This window comes from Sus scrofa, chromosome 3 (assembly GCF_054392235.1).
Source record: "Sus scrofa isolate SSC_HxYL_T2T_F1_AM1 chromosome 3, Sscrofa_HxYL_maternal_Yorkshire_Landrace_v2.0, whole genome shotgun sequence".
In the NCBI taxonomy this organism is placed as follows: domain Eukaryota; kingdom Metazoa; phylum Chordata; class Mammalia; order Artiodactyla; family Suidae; genus Sus; species Sus scrofa.
Window position 1 is genome coordinate 144930047 of NC_139385.1, and position 19780 is coordinate 144949826.

Consider the following 19780-nt stretch of genomic DNA (forward strand, 5'->3'; position numbering starts at 1 on the left):
AGAGAAATACCCTCCGTAAATGGACAATAAATGTGAAGAAGATATGACAGAAATAGAAAGATACTCAATTTTACTTATCTATCACACAAGAACAAATTAGAAGTACACAGGAAGCTTCTGGAGAAAGAATCTGGTACTGGAATTGCCATTTGCCGTAAACAGCGAGCAACTGGGGAAGGTACATGGAGCATGTGTTTCGCACGTTGGACGACAGGCGAGGGGGTCTAGGTTCCCAGAGGGCAGGGGAACCTGCCTGGAGGCACTTCCCAAGCTGCAGCCCAGGGAGGCGAGCCCACCTAGACATCTGCTCCGTCCGGAGTGGGCAAGACTGAGGCGACTGCGGTTTGCGGAGCCAAGACAGTGCGTCAGAGACCTCTGTCTGCAGAGGGACCCCTGGCAGCCTCGGCTGAATAGGAAGCCAAGGCAAAGAAGAGCTATCAGGCAGCTGGCACAGAGTGGGGGCAGCAGTTCCAACCAGCGGGGGGAGAGCCAGGAGTCACACTGTAGCCATGGGCCTCGCGTTCATCTCCAGACACCCAAGCAAAACATAACGGCAAGCCTTGAAAAGACAGAAGTGATCTGCTAGTGTTTCTGGAATCCGGGTTCTTGTTCTCAGAGCCGAAGAACACACTTGGTGAACACACAGGCGGCAGAAGCAAGATCTTCATGACAGGCCGGCAGACAGCTCCCGGCAGGGCCCCTGGGAGGGGGGAAGAGTTCCCGCCCTCTAATCTTGGAAGGAGCTTTGGTCCCTTAAGACAGGGGTACCAACGTGGGGTCCTGCTCTCAGTTCTTCTCCCTGCTGGCCTGGCCCAGCACCTGGATCGGCCTCGTCCCTTAGGGGCTTGGAGTCAGGATACGCTCCGCCCGCGAGCTCCAGGGTCCTTTGGTTCTTCTTTCCCTTAGACTCAGTCGCCCTTCTTTACATCCCTTTTCTAACAGCCAGATGTGTAGACCAGAGGCTGATGTCTACAGACGCACTTTCAATAGCTAATCTTCCAACAAGCCAGGTTTATCTTGATCTCTTTTCACAAATCTTAAACCACGGACACTGATCAGGGAACACATCGAAGCCCAAGCTCCTACTCTACCTACCGGAGTCATTCTGCCTCACAAGGCGCTCACCGCCTGCCAGCACGAGCCGCAACGCGGTTCAAAGACCACAAGATCTTACACAACACAGCACATCAGCTGTATTCTAATTTAACAAACGAAGCAAAATCTGGACACTCAGGTTGGTGACGCTCACAGTGTCCATAGCAACCAGCCAATCTCACTGGGAAGAGGCAGAAGCAACAAAATATAAGCTGTGACGGGAGAAAGGACAGAGGGATGCGATTGTCAGACCAGATGTACAAGCACTTTGAACAACGAGCTCGAGGATTTAAAGAACAGCAAACCACAATCAGGACAGAAATGAAATGAACGAAACACAACCAAATGGAACTTTCAGGCCTGAAAACAGTCTTTGAAAGGAGCACTTCCTCTGCTGGTCTGAACAGCAGATTTTACGCTGAAGCCTCTCGATTCCGCTCATCCTGAGATAAAGGAATGATCCACCTGACATCAGAGCTGGAGAGAGTATGTGAGCACTGCTGGCACAGAAAACCTTCAAGCGAGTTTAGAAACACATGAGCGCTGCTGAAAACATAGACTGCTGTTCAGACGCGCGTGTCCGTCACTCAAGGTGATGGCTCAGCTCCTCAGTCTACTAGATGCTTCCTAATAAAGGAAATCTTTGCAGACAGTGCAAACATTTTCCGAGAAAAATAACCAGATATATTAAATGCTATATTATCTCTTATAGACAATTGTAAAATACATCTTTTGTTAATTCTTAAAATTTTAATGTTTTTATTGATATTGAGGTGAGTTAAGAATTACGGAGAAAACACATAATTGAGAGACCGGACCAGAATTTAAGATCCTTTAGAATGCCATGGTTTTGTAATATCCAAGATTTTGAGAGTTTAGGATTTCCCAACCTCAGAGTTAATTTAGTTTATTAGGAAAAAAAGAGATGAAATTGTCAATAAATAAGGATCTCCAATTAATTTCCTGTGTCTGGAAGGATGCAATTTGTTAATGCTTAATTGTATATGAGAAAAATGAAATTACAACAAATTTCTGATTTTAGTAGATTTTTCCATCAAAACTATTATTTTCTTTATCTTTTAGTGAATAACCCTATACCTTCCAATTTGAAATCTGAAGCAAAGAAGGCTGCTAAAATTCTAAGAGAATTCACAGAAATAACTTCCAGAAATGGACCTGATAAGATCATTCCTGGTAGGTAAATAAGAGGCGTCATTTTCACTTCGGTATCTGCTCTGTTTCCTAAATTACCTTTGCATCCCTGGACCTCAGGCGGTCAACCTGACCGCCTTCCTCCTCTTGGCCCATCTTTCCCGATGCGTCCTGTGCAGCCTCCCCCGCCCCTCCCCTGGGAAGACTCCTCCTCCTCCTCTCCCACCCTTGGCCGTGAGGACCGCGGAGTCCTTCTCTGCTTCCACTTTCCTTGCACTCAACCGGTCCTGTCCTCAATTTCTGAGGACTTTGCTAGCTCATCTTGCAAACTCAGTAGCTAATTGCATAAATAAGTTTTTATTTTATGTTTTCTTTTTCTAGGTAACATAGAATTTATAGTAGTTTAAGACAACATTAATCACTAATTCCCAACACAGCTGTACATCATTAAAGTGCAATTTCTCACCCGCCCCCCCCAAACCTGCTAAACCAGACTCTGGGAGCAGAGCGGCCAGGAGCACAGATTTTTAGCATATTTCTCGTATGATTCTCCTGCACTCAGACTGACCACTTGAGACCTGGTTCGGAGGTGAGCCCTGGGAACCTGCTCATTACTACCAGCAGTTATTTCTAAAAGGTCTTTCCCAGGAGATTTGGCTGAAGCAAAGACTCAGCTGCACACTAGCTCGGGCAACTGCACACGCATTTCCCTCTTAGTGCATGACTCCCATCCTGTGTTAATTTCTTCAGCCAGATTTTCTGAAGTTGACAGAACTTTAAACGTTTTTAAAATATCGAATCTGTCGTTGTTATAATAATGTTAATTGCTGTTATTTTGGCCCAGTCACTCCTTCCATCTTAAGAAAACAATGCTTCCTAGAGTCTTGCCACTCAAAGTGCAGCCTGAACCACAACCTGGGAGCTTGTTAGAAAAGCAGGACCTTGGGCTCCCCTTAGGCTTAAGGGATCAGAATCTGCATCTTTCCCAAGATCTCTGGTGAGTTAAGTGCATGTAAAAGTTTGAGAAGCGTTGCATAAGACTTGAGGAAAATTCAACCAGAAAAACTGGATTTTCTCTATCACTGTTCAGAAGCAGGAGCTGGAAGACGTTTTTGGGGAGAAATACCAGCATCTACGTACATGTCAGGCTTGCCCAGTTTATGGATAAGCTGTGCTTCCTGCTATAAAACTTCTGGGTATGGATTATATCTCATGGATTTTGTCCAGCAAAATTCTGTCTTGCCTTTATTCTACTTGCAGTCAAAAGCCACTCAACTTCCTTTCAGAAAACGCAAACCCGTTTACACAGCAGCCTGAGTAAAAGCTGGGGGCGGGGGCGGCAGAGAGGCTGTGTGAGGGGGTGGGGAGGCAGAAGGCCCCACCGCTGCTGAGGACCAAGCCTCTTCTAGAGCCTTCCTTAGGATGAGGAGGGAGGGGCATTATGTTTACTTTAAAAGTAGGGAGCTCCACTAGGTAATAGAAGGTAAAATCTGCAAAACTTTTTAAAACGAAATGCCTAGACCTTTAGACCTCCTTAGGGTGCGGCTTCCTCGGTGTCAGGGGCTTTGAGATGTAAATGACACTAAGTTTGGAGACTAAATCTGCAGTCAGCACACTCTACCTTGTACCTGAGGAGCTAATTGGAAAATTATCTAGGGATTATTTGTATTTTAATGTCCCTGAATTTGGCTGGATAAGGTATAACACGCCTGATGTTTAAATAGGTTTCCTTAAAAAAACTTATGCTTTTATTATATATCACGTTTCTAGAGGCATTACTGGCTGCAAAAGCACCAGGTGAGAAGGGAGTTTGAGGTGCTGTGTCGTAGGAACAAACCTGGCTACCCAGGGGCCTTTCGCATTATTACAACGTATTATTCCTTTCGAAACTTGAGCTAAGGCACACCTGGCAGACTAGCATTTGAGAAGCCAGCCTGACCTCCTATTGCTTCAGTACCAACAACTCAGGAAGGTTTTTGTGCATTAAATTGCTGAGAGTCTGTTGTTCATTTTCCAGTTTTTGAAATGGAGTGTCTTCCTGCTAAGATTTTTGTGTATTTGAGTACCGTGTCTGACTTGACTGCCTCAACAGAATATCTGATGAAAATGATGATAAATTAAATTACTTTAAATGTGATATTGGGGTCCAAGAATAATTTCCACCATTTAGGCTTCCTTTGTTATTTGAAAGATGTACTATTGTGTGAATAAATCCACAGAACACGAGTTCCCTCGTGGCTCAGCGGTTAACGAATCTGACTAGGATCTTTGAGGCTGAGATCCAGTGTTGCCCTGGCTGTGGTGTAGGCCGGCAGGTATAGCTCCGATCTAGCCTCTAGCGTGGGGACTTCCTTATGCTGCCTGTGCGGCCCTCAAAAATAAATGAATACATAAATCACTAAATCCACAGAATAGTGAGGCACCGTATTTAGTGAGTACCTAAGTTAATAATCATCTTTTCATGTAACAAAACGTCCCTGAAATGCGAATAAACCAATATTTTATAAATTAAATTGTATTTTCAGCACACCAGTAATTATGTGTTATTTGAATACCGAACAGATCCCTTCATAAAGTTAAAACACTTTTTGTTTTTCCTTTTTACGGCCGCACCTATGGCACATGGACGTTCCCAGGCTAAGTGCTGAATTGGAGCTGCAGGTGCCTGTCTAAGCCACAGCCGTGACAGCACCAGATGTGAGCTGCATCTGTGACCTGCGCCACAGCTTGTGGCGATGCTGGGTCCTTAACCCACTGAGCGAGTCCAGGGATCAAACCTGCATCCTCACAGAGACAGCCTCGGGTCCTTAACCTGCTGAGCCACAGTGGGAACTCCTTAAACACTTTTTAAAGTGGCAAAAATCCCTGAATTTTCCTGCTACTAGGTATCGATGGAGTCTCACCCACGTGTCTCCGTATTGTGGCTGGTGCAGGGTTCTGGACAGGCTTCCCAGGGAGCCCGGTCCAGTCGGGCAGGCCGACCTCTGCCCACTGGTCTGTTTAGCTTTTACCTGTTCCGCGAGCTCACCTGCCCGTCGCCCTCCTCTTCTGCAGCCCACGTCATCGCGAAAGCCAAGGGCCTGGCGATCCTGTCTGTGATAAAGGCTGGATTTCTGGTCACTGCCAGAGGAGGCAGCGGGATTGTGCTGGCGCGTCTTCCAGATGGAAGTAAGTCAGGTTCCTCCCTTGGAGGAGCAAAGAATCTTCATCCTTTTTTGCTTCTGTTCCCACTTTGAGCACATTTCATAGGGAGGCAGGCAGGCTTTCCTGGGCCGCCTGAGTTGCCCGGCATCCTCAGGGCTGCTCCCTTGCTGTTGGCCGGAGGTGTCCACCAACCATCGAGCCTTCTGGTCTCCTGGCTCTTGTCCGTCACAGCCTCAGAAGAGACTCAGCGGGTGGACAGGCCTCTGTCTTTATACAGGTTGTCGCTGTCCCTGGAGCAAACACTATACACTGACATTGCATTTCTGCTGTTAAATATGAATTCTTATTCCTCAGCTTCATGGTGCAATTGTTTTACTTTATGGAAGTTGATAGGTATAAGGGCCTTCTGTAAGCATTTTCTCCTCGTTCCTGTGGGAGACCATAAAAATGGAAACATTTTAAGGAATATCCCCAGGGTAGAATCATATCAAGATCAATATAATTTGGTTTTATTTTCTAGGGTGAAATCCAATAATTTTTCAGACATGAAATCAAAATATATTTGCCTTGAATCCTAAGAAGCAACATTTGTGATTATTTAAAATGCATGTTGGTGTGTCATAACCAATGAAAATTCTTTTTATATGAATTTAATGTTTGCTGTTCAGTTATATAATGGGACACATTTTTCTGTTAATAGCTATCTTTAGTGTTGACCATTTAATTTTATTTTAAGAGAGAGTGTGGGATATCCATGACAGTAGCTACATCTGGTTATTTGGGGGGGTGCATGGCCCTTGAACACATGGCAGTGGGATTTACTGTCCCCTGAGAGGTGTCCCCAGTCAGTGAGACTTTGCCTTGAGGCTGTGGTTCAGATTTCATAGCTTCTCGCTTGGCTATGAAATAAAAGTGACAAAATTCTCTTCCTCTCAAGCCTTGCCCCAGGTTTCATGGGCACATTCCCAGCAGTCCAGCTGGGCAAGTAGAGGCATATTCTGATGGAGTCCACTGTCAGACAGGCTCCAAGTCTGTAAGAAGCCCCTGCCTTGCAGGTCGGCGTGGCTGTGGACAGGTGACTGTCAGAAAAGGTGGAGGAGCTGTGGACCGTGCGGCTCCTCTCAGAACCACAGGGGGAGCTTCCTACTGGGTTAAATACCGAAATTTCTCTCTTCCTTCTTCCCAAGTAGCTACTACTCACTCTGCAGAGGGCATTTAAAAGCCACCCAATGAGGCCACCCCCCGAGACCCTGGCCAGGTGGGCGACCTGTAAACAGGCACAGTCCCTGACATAGGAAATGGACAACAATTTGGGGATTGTGAGACAATATTTTCTGGAATCCCACTCCTCTAACCCCGGATAGATCAGTTCTGGAGTCGAGCACTGTCCTGCCATCTAGAATATATGGTAGCAAGAAAAACTAGGCTTGGGAAGCTCATGTGCATTTTTTAGAAAGTACTTTATCTAGGCGATCTGCCCCCAGTTATTTTTTCCCGAACTTAACATAATTGTCTCTACATCAGGAAAAACCAGCACATGATAATACTGAAATGTACCATATCGTGGCAAAGGGAACTATTGTACTTAGTTTCCAAAGGTAAGGAATGTATATTGTGAGAATTTTAGTATCTTGAATCTATAGCCCACTTCTGGTGCCTCCGCGAGGCACGGAGGGCGTCAAAATAGCGTTTGCCCTCAGATATCTACCATAGAAACAGTTTAGTACTATGTTCCCTTAGGAGGGACATAATAAACTCTTTTGGAGCCTTTTGCTCTCTTTTCTCGGGGATAAAATTCTAGCTAAAGACTAGAATTTAAGCCCATCTATTTTGTCAAACATTATAAATATGGATAGTTCAAATTGTCAAATGCTACGTTTGTGTAGTTGGTGAGAATTCGGTAATTTGGTATCATGCAAATACTCATAGTGAATGTCTAACACCTTTCAAATATCTTCACCTTAAAAATTATGTATGTTTATTAAAGAGCATTTAAAGACGTAGGCAAAAATGCCGAAGTGTCATTATTTTAAAAAGAAACATTATTCCTTCACATGTTCGCGCTTTTCCCCCTCCTATTTGAGTGCCCGTGAGCTTTAGTGCTGGAATAATGTCTGTTTATTTGTTTCTATTAGAATGGTCTGCACCTTCGGCCATTGGCATAGCTGGGCTTGGTGGAGGATTTGAACTAGGAATAGAGGTGAGTGGTGATGTGTAGACACACGCTGTCTTCTCTAAAAGCAGCCGATGATGGGAAAGTCGGAGGTTCCCACTCTTCTTGTTTTGCCCCCTACAGAAGTGATTCCCTAGTATTTTCTTGAATCTCTGTGGCAACTATGTCATGTTTACTATTTTCTCCTTTCCGTCCTCCCTCCCTTCCTCTCTTCCCTCCTTTCTTTCTTCTTTTTGGCCACACACTTGGCATGGGAAGCTCCTGGGCCAGGGATTGAACCCGTGCCACAGCAGCAATGGAGCGCTGGATCCTTAACCCGCTGCACCACGAGGAAACTCCCCCTCCTTTCTTCCACCAAGAGCGGGATAGGATTTCCCTCATTCGCTGTCTCATCTGTTTCCACCTCCGGCACATCTGCAGACTGCTCTTCTGAGATGTGTCTGTCAAACGCCAGCGGCCGTTTGGGCTCCCATTGCGGAGCTGTGGCTGCGAGCATCTTCAGGCCACATGCATCCTTTGTGGCAAAGTCCAGTGTGTTACCGCACATGTTCAAATAGCTTCAAGCTCTTTACGTGAAGCTCGACTGTGCGTCCTTTCATTCTGCAGCCTTGTGCCAGGTGGCTGTGGTTTCTGCCAAAGGGACTGGAAATTACACCCGCACGTGCGCATTGACGGGCGTCTCTTCCGCAGGAGCATCTTCTGCGAGATGCTATTAATCTTTCCTCTGTTGCTTTGTTGCCAAGCAACTGATCATCAAATTTAATATTCTCAAACTCATTTTCTCCTCAAGTTTCAGTCGGTTTCTTCCTAAGCTATCCTTTTATGAATTTGCTCTGTTGCCATAGTTTTAAATGCCTGTGGCCTTATTGGGAGGAAGTATTTCGGCTCCTGCTCTTGTCTTTGTTTGACCCGTATGGCTGCCACATAAATCTGGATTATAAAGAGAGAAACATATTTTCGATTTGCTGTCATAACTGTCTTTCTGTTGTATGTTCGACTGAACCGTAGCCTTAGAAATACCGCACTCCCGTGGAAGGCGTGTTTTCACAGCCCCTGCTCACGCCCCTTGCACTCAACACAGGTGTGCTGCTAGTGGTGCCCAGTCACAGCTGCGCTCCGTACTCTGACCCCACGTGAGGCTGGCTGTGCTTTGGGGCCCCCTTTCGGGTAGTGTTTACTTTTAAATGAGTGAGTGTCACACACTGAAGAGGGACAAGCAGGGTCTCTGTGGTGAGAGCCCTTGGTTTTTGGCCAGAGGCACGTTCACAGCCTGGAAAACCAAGTGAAAGTCAATACAGGCCTGTCACCCAGTACGTGAAACAGGAGGAACATCCACTCCTTATTAAAATGACACATTTGATTGTCTGCCAAGGGTCGCGAGGCACTGCACTGTGACGTAAGAGCAGAGACCCTGGTGCCACCCTGGTTCAGCGGTGACCGGCCTCCCCGGGCTGCCTCTCTGCCTTTATCCGTAAAACGGGGATGAAAGAGCCCTCCCTCTGGCTTATTAAATAAATGATTCTACGTAAAAATACTCAGGTGGCACAGACCATCGTATTTTTGCTGTTAAGGTTTTATGTTTGCATTCCTCATTTCCACTTGCCATTCGTGGAAACGGAATACATGACCCACCCTCCCGGCCACAGAAATTAACTCTGGGATGCCATGTAAATATCGTACATGGAAGATGATTAAGTTTTAAAAATATCCCTTTCAAATAGAGATTAGAGGACTGTCCTAGGGTTTGTGCCTCCTGAACGTAACCTGACTTTGCCCGTCAAGTGCAGCGTGGCGGTGGAACGGCTGCCACTTCTCCGTGCTTCCCCAGGGAGCATCTCGGCCGGCAGGAGCGGCCTCCACCTTCGGGGCACAGCTCAGCTCTGACTCGGTGCTCCTGCCCATGGGAGAATGCGGAAGCTGGGGAGTCTGTGGCCACGTGCGTGGGGCACCGCCCCAGAGGGTCTTGTCAGCCCAGCTCTGGCTCCATAAGGCAGCAGGCCCGTGGCTGATGGGAAGCAGGACCGGTGCCCTCCAGTCTGCAGCCACCCAAGCTGACCCAGCTCCCCTCTGGCATGCTTCCTCCGCCAGATGCTTGCTCCTAACCCGATGGAGTGCTTGACACGTGCAGCCCCCGGGCGTCTTCTGGTCTGGCCCCCACCTAGACCGAGAGTGCTTCAGACCTGTGTCCTCAGGCTGGCCAAGGGTCAGGTACCAGCAGACAGGCAAATCTGTCTCTTTAAAGCACTGGCATCATTGGTTCAGACTATTACAAATTTGCTGGGTGATTACCTGCCATTTTAATTAGAATGGAATCATTAGCAGTAATGGTTAACATTTTCATAAAACCTTCACGTGGATTCTCATGGAATCATTCCCACACCGTAGCCACGAAGGGGGGCTGTCGATGCATCATTTTGCAGACAAGATAACTGCATTATGTGACTGCTCCAGGAGACAGCCAGAGTGACAGACTGGTCCTTCAGGGAGGCCTCTGGCCCCAGGCCCAGTCTGCAGGTTGTTTGCAGCACTGGGTGCTGTTCCCCTTACTGGGGCCTCCGCAGGCGAGGAGGAGCTGAGCTCTGTCTCCTTGCTTCCAGGGGCCCCTTAATGTAGCTTCCACCTGCCTAACACACATGGCCTTCAGGGCACACGTGAGGCAGGCAGGGCACGTGTGATTATCTTCAACGCACAGAGATGCCAAGCGTCTCGCCAAGGACCACAGAAGAGGTCGTGCTGTCTCTAACTGGGTTCACTGGAGACAGAGCCTAGACAGACTCTGGGTGCACCTGATCTGTTGAGCAATTATTCTGGGGGAAAAGCTCCAAGGGGCTCAGGGTTGCAGGTTGAGAAGGGGAAGAAGGGCGCAGGAAGGCTCTGGCCCCAGGTAGATGTGCCCTGCCTGGTCTGACGACAGGAAGAGAAGGCCAGCCGTGTGACCAGAGGCAAAGGGGCTGGAGGAGCCCTCACACTGGGACCAGACCGCTCCTGAGTCTAGGAGTGAGCTCCCACCTTCATGCTGCTGCCACAGGGGGTAACATCTTCAGTACATGTGAGATGTGGATTTGGCCAGGAACTCTAGATTTAGTTCTGCTCTGGAATTTAGACAAGGTTAAGTTCAGAAGGTATCCGAAGCTAGGGACTGTGTCATCTCTTGATAGGATCTGTTGGTCCTCATTAGCTTGGACACGAGTTAAATATAGATTGTGTGGCACAGGTTGCTATGAGAACTGCTGAGAGTCCCCAGGGTTGCATAACTTATACCTACTAAACACAAAAACAGCACCAAATAAAAGCTTGAAGTCAGTGTAAGGGAAGACAGTGCTAAGACTTGGGTTAAACATCTGTAATCTTTTCTTTCCAGGACAATTACAGCAGAGCCCAAGGCTCTGAAAGCTCTGATTCATTGGACTATCCAATTGCTTATCTGTTTACCAACAGCCAGACTCCACACTGGGCCATGAATTCTGGTTAACCTCAGATGGTAAAGTGAGAAAAACGGCTCAGCTTTTTCCAGGAGAATTTGGATAAACTTTTCTACTTTAATGATGAGGCGGGATCTAGGCTTAAGTTGGGAAACTGTTAGAGATCAGAGTTCAGTTTCTAAGGCCCTAAGACCGTGGTGCGAGTGGAAGGGGTGGCCCCCCTCAAATTCGGGTTGAATTCGAGACTGATGATGCGGCATTGAGAGCCTGGAAGCTTGCTGCCCACAGAAGGGGCTTTCTGGGGAGCAGGCCGGACTCCCAAGCAGAGTGCATGAGGAAGAAGAGGATGGGAAAGCAGCCTGTCCCTGCCTCTGGGAGGCAGAGGTGGGGCTGGAGCCTTATCTCCCTGGGAACAGAGGAGGGAGCCCTGGCCGCTCTCACCAGGTTGCCTGATGTGGGGCCTGCAGGGCCTCAGCCAGGGGAACTCAGCAGCTTGCATCTGAAGTGCGAGAACACCTAAGAGGGGGATGGGCGGTGCATTTGGGGCCAGGGTGTCAGGTGAGGAGAAAACCGGTGGTTCCTGAGAATGGTTCTCCTCCAGCTTTTCCTGCATTCTAGTGTTTGCTAAAATTCTCGTTTAAGAGTTGAATTTAATCATAAAACTTCATCTTTTTTACAGCTAATTGTACCTTAATGCAAACTTCTTAAGAAGCCTTTGTCAAATTCTCAAATGTCTGTCTTTTGCTGTTTATTTGCACCATTGCTCCCAGTTTCTTTCAGGAAAGAAGAATCTGTTTTGCTTTTTATTCTAAGCTGCGCAAATAAACCTAGAGCTGCTGTCGTTACTGCTGCTCTTCAAACTGGGTGGTGTCATCAAAGAACACAGGATTATCCCCCTCTTATTTCAGGAACATTTGACTAAGATCGGAGAGAAAATTAAAGGGTTAATTTAGTTTAACTGACTCGTGCAGCTTTGCCTTACTTAACTATACTAAGATGTGCCAAGCCGAAAGAGACATGACAACTGAGATTTATACTGAGTGCATACATACCAAGCAAAGTCATTTCATATATGTTACCTTGAAAATTACATAAGATTTGGTTATGCAATCATTGACAAAATTGCTTAACTTTGCATGAGAAATGCTAAATATTTCTGTGTCATTTAACAATATGATCCTTAGAAATATTCCATGTATAAAATGGAAATAGCAGTTGACATGAGTCACAGTGAAATGTTTCGCATGGGTCAGTTAACTGGCATTTTTAGTCTGTCCTATGGAACTTGAGTGTACTTTTTCATGAAATGATTCAAATTAAACTGTGTCAGAAATTCCACTGGGCCCTTCCAAGTACAATCACTTTTGGTAATAATTAGATTCTTCTGTCAGATGAAAAAACATCAATTTGAAAACACTTTAAAAATGATAAAGAATGGAGTTCCCGTCGTGGCGCCATGAAAACGAATCCGACTAGGAACCGTGATGTTGTGGGTTGGATCTCTGCCCTCGCTCAGTGGGTTAAGGGTCCGGCTTTGCTGTGAGTCGTGGTGTCGGTCACAGATGCACCTCGGATCTGGCGTGACTATGGCTGTGGTGTAGGCCGGCAGCTGCAGCTCCGATTCCACCCCTAACCTGGGAACCTCCATATGCTGTGGGTGCGGCCCTAAAAAGACACAAGACCCCCCCCCCAAAAAAAAGAATGATATAAATGCTGCATATACGTATACAAATACATATTTATTTATAAAGGTGGTTACTATTATTATACCCATTTTACAGAGAAAGAAACTGAGGCTTTTGAGCTGCTCAGTCATTGGCCCAAGGTCACACAATATTCAAGAGGCAGAAGTAGAATTCACACCCAGATGATTTTGGAAGTTGGGTATGGTTTGGATTTTGAGCCCAGCTTCCCAGCCTAGCATTCTCCAGGCACTGCCACGGGGGCCTGACCCTCACGGAGGTTCACGGGGGCCAGTCTCCTTGTAGGCTTTAGCTGTGAGAAGGCAGGGGGCCAAAGGCAGCCACAGACCCCGGGTCACCCCGTGCTGGCAAGAGAGCTGGGTTGACACTCTCGCCTCTGTCGCCCCAGAACCTGGCCAGGCTGCCTCTCCTCTGGCGGTCCTGTCACAGCGCAATGACTTTGAAGAAAATGCTTTCTCCATGGGCACCTGCCAAGAGCATGAACTCATTCTAGTTTTGCTCTAACTTGGAGAAATCATTCTTGGTAGCAGGCATAACGAATGGTAACTAGTCTTCTTCCCGATAGTTGGAATGTGACCTAAAATTAGTGCGCAGCTCCCCGGGGGGTGGAGGTGGACTGGCCGGGACGTGGGTGCCCATGGGAGCGCCCCCGCCTCTGGCCGCCCTCTGCGTTCTTTGGCTTGGCTTTTTCGAAGGGCACTGTTTGAGGGGGCTTTTGCTCTTTCCCACCTTCCTGTGTTGGACCCGTTCTGGTTGGCACTGGGACAGTTCACTTAACGTCACTAGGCCGTGCTCACCGCCACCTCCATCGCAGGTTGGGGAGGAGATAAAGCAGGTGCCCCTGCTCGCTGCGGGGTGACGGCCTCCGATTACCTGTGGGAATGTTAGCTGCTCACATCCTCACCTGAAAAAAGATAAGACTCTCCTCTCATAGTCTTTCTCTGACTAGATTGAAATGCTCGCCACATTATATATAGCATATTCAAGTTTTAATCAACATGTGTTTTAAATCATATTTAGACAAAATTATTTAAAAATAAATGGTTCTCTACATTCCAGGTGTCAGACTTGGTAATAATTCTGAATTATGGCAGAGCAGTGGAAGCTTTTGCGAAAGGTGGCAACCTAACGCTCGGCGGGAACTGCACCGTGGCAGTAGGGCCCTTGGGGAGGTGAGTGCTCTCGGGCCCTTGGTGAGCAGCTACTGGACAGTGAGGGCTCAAAACTGCATTGTGTCACATTGAGAAAAATTAGAATGAGGCATAGTTATGATGTATATATCTTCCAGGGAGTTTGAGGTTGCTTTCAAATAAGAAATTTATAAAACACAACCAAGTATAATAAAATGAGATCATCTGAAACTAGCACACGCAGAAAGAAATGAAGTATTTCAGAAATACAGGCTGTGTATCTGCTGGAACGGCACATAACCTATGCCTGTGTAAGCTCTGAAGGAGCCGAGTCAAATCCGTTTTAACTGAGAAAGGGCAGCATTGATCAAGAAGGAAACCTTTTTTTTTTCAATCTGAATTGTGAAAAATTGAAGTGTTTCACTGGAGTGATGTCCACGATACTCGCAGTGTATTTTCCTGATTATTATTAATGAGTAACAGTCTTGAATGACTTGAGCAATTAGGTATTTTAAACCCAGACTGTTTATGGAAGTGACACAGTAGAATCATTCAAAAATGTTCTGCGTTCCATGAAGATACTCACTGTGAAAGGAACGGCAGTCTTTCACTCTTGAGATACGTTTCCCTGTCTCAGGAAAGGAAGACACGACTTGAAAATAGGAAATTCACACAAGGTCTCTGCAATGCATCACGCCCTCTGTGACATCTTATGTCCCGGCGGTGAACTGCCCTTCCTCTAGGTGACTTTGAGCACACCTAGCTTGGGCCAGCAGGAAGAAAGACATGTCAAAACAACTGTAGTGAGTGCAGAGCAAGACTGTCCTTTGGGGTTAGAGTACTGTCTAGTCAAGCAGTCACCTTTAGCTGGAGCCCACAGTCCTGTGATGCAAAACCTTCCATTTTGCAGGAATTTAGAAGGCAACGTCTCCCTAAGAAGCTCAGCTGCTGTCTTTACATATTGCAAATCACGAGGCCTCTTTGCTGGCATATCTTTAGAAGGTAGCTGTTTGATCGAGCGGAAAGAAACTAATCGAAAGTAAGTGCCAGGCAAATAATTTTAATTGATTTGAGGAGTGTGTGATGAGAACATACTACTTCATAAATTCATATGCTCTTAGGAGGGTACAGAGGGCCTCGGTGCAGGCAAGTCTGTCGGCACTATTTTTCCAGCAGCCTTTGCTCACTTGGTGTGTCTCCATCACCTTTTGATAACTCTTGCAATGTTTTGACATTTTTCATTATTATATCTGCTGGAGTGATCTGTGATCGGTGACCTTTGATGTTACTGTTGTGCTTGTTTGGGCACCAGGAACTGCATCTGCATGGGACGGAGAACCTCGCCCATCGCCGGGTGTGTGCGGTCTGCTCCCTCCCCTCTGCTCAGGCAGCCCCATCCCCTGAGACACAGCGGTATCGAAATGTATCACTCTGCAAAGACCTCCACGTGTCCACGTGGAAGGAAGGGCTCCACATCTCTTATTTCTAATCAAAAGCTCGAAGTGCCTGAGCTTAGTGAGGAAGGCGGATCAAAGCTGAGACAGGCTGAGCATGAAGCCTTTTGTGCAAAACGGGAGCCAAGCTGTGCACGCAGAGCAGAGGTCTTGGGGGGAAGGAAAAGGGCTGCTCCGGGGAAGACATGAATGCGAAGAAACAACCGTTTGAGCGGCATGGAGGGACTTGGAGTGTCTGGAGAGATCACATCGGCCCCACATTCCCTTAGGCCAGAGCCCCACTGTTCAGGGCTGCGAAGGCTGACGGGGGAGGAAGCTGCAGAAAGAACCTGGAAGCTGGCAGGCTGGTTCCCGAGGTCAAGCGAAGAAGCCGTCTGGGTAACATAAAGTTCATGTGCCTCGTGATGAGAGACATCCTGTCACCACACTCAGCCTTTGTCTTTCTTCCATAAGTTAGAGACCAGTTTTGGTGTTAACAAGAAAGAAAGAAAGAAAGATTTGGAAGTGCCCTAACAGGTAACGAGAACCGTCCGCTTAAACTGGCATCTGAAGGGCCTCCTTGCCTGCCCGCGGGCATCTCTCATAAGCATCCTATCTGAATAAATCTGTTTCTTGCCTATCCAAAAACAAAAAACAAAAACAAAAAACAGAAAACTGACATCTGGCTAATGTTTTCCAAAATGGTTTTCCATATTTCCACTAAAACATGCCTAATTTCCCAGAAAAAGTTAAAAAGCCAAGCCTGAGAGGACTGCTTCTAGAACCTGGCAGGGATCCCACCAACCATGCCCCTGACGGAGCTAATCCTGCTGGTGGCGGACACAGCCGCCCCTCTGGGGGAGGTCACGTCTGAAGACCCCAGAGCCTGGTGACCAGACCCCACAGCACGTTCGGCCACGGTCAGCGCGAAACGCAATGACTGGAAAACAGGAGGGATGGGGAAAGCGAGGTTTCAGACCCTTCCTCTTGTAAAGTCAAGAGAAATGTTTTGCCTTCTGGTTTTATTAATTTGAAATATTTAAGAATGCTTTTAGAAATTTGTGATTCTAGGCCTTCGGAAGACTTTCTTGCTAAAGTCCACCTAAATCCTGGATAGGCTAAAACAAACATACTTCTTAATCAGGTACAGGCCTTCCAAACATGTAAGGCAAGTCCTTACATAATTTTGATACGAAGAAACATTTTGAGGAAGTTACGAAGCCAGTTATGTTGGCACCATTTTTAGAAGAAAATTAAGAAGTAAAAACCTACAAAGATGTATGTGCTTGGAGGTATATGTGCCTACATGTTTTCAGATACATGTTTATGTATGTGCATTATATATATACATGCTACGTGTATGTTTTTATGTATAAGTGTTTGTATGTATATGGGAGGCGCTTTTATATCATTGGGAGAAGGATGTAAATACCAGACCATGTATGGTGGTTGCCTCTAGAGGCAAGCTTGGGGGAGAATTTGGGGGCTCATGGGCTGTGGCTCGGGGTCAGCGTCTGAGGAGTACAGGCGACGTTCTCTCTATGAGTAAGGAAGGCACACACCCACACAGGTGTGTGTCCTACACTTAACTCTGGAAAACAGCCGTGTCTGCAAAGACGTGTTCTTAATGTGATGTTTCTTATTAGATTTTATTGTCAGGATGTTCGAGCTTATGACATTTTATTTGGAGATATACCACGACCTGCTCAAGCAGAAGATCTTTACGAAGTCCTCGATTCCTTTACTGAAAAGTATGAAAGCGAAGGACAACGAATCAACGCAAGGAAAGCAGCTCGGGAGCAGAAGAAAGCTCAGGTCACGCCTGGTTTGTTCATTTTTCTTAGTAGTCCCGGAAAATGTCTTTATATGGAAGACTCTGTCCCTGATATCAGGTTCCCGATAACCCCCTAAACTGCTCTTGCAATGTCATTTACGCAAAGTTCTTGTGACAGTGTCGGGCAACCCTGACAATCTTCCGCAAATTTCAAAGAGAAACATGGTTTTCTGGGACCGCATTTCCGCAAGGATAGAACTTAACAATATGAACTCATGACGCTGATAACAGCTGCCAACACCGGGGCTTTGACGTGGGGAGGGTGGTGCTGTGTGCCCAGCTCACCTAGTTCTGCAGCCCCGGTCAGAGTCACCCTCCGCCTGCGCGGTGGTCCGAGGCGCGGGCCAGGGAGGCTCCCGGTTGGAGAGGAGCGCCCCCTGCCATCCCCGCGTGGTGTCCACTTCAACCAAAGGCGGCCCGAAGCGGCACAGGCGATAACCTTTGCCATAACATTTGCCACGTACTTCAGGAGAGGGAAAAAAAAGCCGGATATGCTCCTTAGTAAAAATGGGGTTTTAAAATCATGTCCTTTTTTTTTTTTTCCCTCGTCCCTCCCAGGCTAAAGAATTGCCTCCAAAACCATTGTCAAGACCCCAGCAATCGTCTGCACAAGTCCAGCTGAACTCTGGCTCTCAAAGTAAGTATTTTCCTTGCAACTCAAATACAATTGTAATTAAGCAGTTATGAAATACGGTTAAGAAGTCAATTTACATTTAATAATGTCTCCAAAGTTATAACTTAACAGTCAAACGGGACATCTAATGAGTCTTAAAGAGAGAAAAACAAATGCTTGGCCTCTTCCAAACCCACCAGGCAAATTCTTATTCCCGTAATTTATGAAAACTTCTGTTCTCATTCAGAAAGTTCTCTTTCCAACTGACAAAGAAATTTATCTTTAAAGTTTTTCTTTTTTGTCATTTCTCCCCAAGACTGTTATTCTGCCATTTGAAATGGAAACAGAATAAGCCTGTTTTCCTCATATACTCATAGATTTATACTTCAGAATATTAATTTTACCATATGTATTTGGGACCTCAGGGTTTCAAAAGGTGGCTTTATAAATTTATAAGGCACCAGGTTTTTGGCCTTTACTCAACTCTTTCCATTACTAGTTTTTAATGACAGTTACTCTTAGAATTCTGCTTTTCATGTCTAGAGATTACCAGTAAATAGCAATGTATTAAAGTAGACAGTTTTTCGTATTAAAATAACTATTATGCAAGTGGTACTGTGAATGATGATGAATCTGACTTATATTCTGCCTTTAAAGAGCTTTCCGTCGAGGAGCAGGGATAGCAGAAGAGTAACTGCAATTACTGGAAGGAAGTACAGTTGACACCTGCACAATGCAGGGTTTAGGGGCATCAGCCCCCCACCCCTCTCGGTCAAAAAATCTGTATGTAACTTTTGACTCCCCCTAAAGTTTACTAAGAGCCCATTGCTAACCAGAAGCCTTACCAATAACATGAACAGTCACGTAACACATTTTTTGTCTGTCATGTATGTTACATACTGTATTCTTAACTAAGCTAGAAAAAAGGAAACATTGTCGCCATATGTTTACATTGTCTGTTTACAAGGCGAATTGACTGTCAGTACCTACATCAATAGTGTCTCACATGACGCAAAACGGTGTGAACAGTATATGTATTACTAACACTAGACATGAAAAATGAAACACAATGTGGAAAAGAAATTCATATTTACAGGTATGCGTCGATTAAAAAAAAGCAGCAATGTGATTGCTTCATGGTAGCCTGGCCTGTGCACTAATGAATGGCTATACAATTTTCAGGGCACACAGAACTACAGCCATGTTACATTTTTTAAAATCCACTTATCCTTGATGAAGCGTGATACACACACACACACAGAGGCATACTGTAGAGTAGCGTCATTCTTTGAAAGCAAAGTTATAAAACAAGACTAGCACGTTACTGATTTTATATTAAACACGCCTCGCCTTATGCGTGTACCGGGCATGGCGTTGCACTTCTCTACGCGCCTTGCACATGGTGATGTTGGCCATGAACAAAGAGTGAGTAGATTTTCCCCTGAGGACCCTCGAAGACACACAGGTAAGTTTATTAAGCAAGAGGCCTGATGATTACCTCCTGTTCATCTAGTGGGGGTGGGTCACCAGGATCTACCCGTCCTCCCGGTTATCCGCACGCTGAGTGGGCTGAGGAGGAGGAGCAAGAGGAGGGGCTGGGCTTGCTGTCTCAGGGGTGACAGGTGGAGGGGGCGCAGGAGAGGCAGCCTCAGACGTGCAACTTTATGGAAATACACTGTAATTTCTGTCTGACTTTCTTGCTTTTCCATTTCTCTACGAATATGTCTCTGTGGTCCCAGCCCTTCTTCCACGGTTTGCTTCAGTGTCAGTGCCCCTACGACGCAAAGTCCATGTTGCAAAAGGAATCAGACACAGTCTTGAATAACGGGAACCCTCTCGCAGATTGCCTGACGTCAGATTGTCTCTGGCGCTGCTGCCGTGCCTCTTTCATCACCGTCTCGCGCTGGTTCGGGCGCTCATCTCCATCAGGCTGTCTTCTGTTGGTTCCTCTGCTGTGGTGTCTGTCAGCTCTTGGGACTCTCTGAGATCCATAGAAATCCTTCACCACACCCCTCCCTGCCCCCAGACTGCGCATCTTTTTTGCCGTATCTATAATCTGTTTCATGATTTTCTTGATTGCC

The 19780-nt window shown here is 46.4% G+C and overlaps 1 protein-coding gene across 13 annotated transcripts in view; it reads left to right on the plus strand.

Moving 5' to 3' along the window:
• The window catches only part of SH3YL1 (SH3 and SYLF domain containing 1), a 46188-nt gene that overhangs the window by 11856 nt on the left and 14552 nt on the right, over positions 1–19780 (plus strand). For 7 of the 13 annotated variants that reach the window (XM_085015730.1, XM_085015732.1, XM_085015731.1 and 4 more), the window contains 7 exon segments: positions 2179–2289; positions 5302–5415; positions 7527–7591; positions 13749–13861; positions 14730–14858; positions 16899–17067; positions 17645–17723. In XM_085015730.1, the coding sequence (XP_084871856.1) occupies positions 2179–2289; positions 5302–5415; positions 7527–7591; positions 13749–13861; positions 14730–14858; positions 16899–17067; positions 17645–17723 (780 nt within the window). 13 annotated transcript variants of the gene reach the window in all.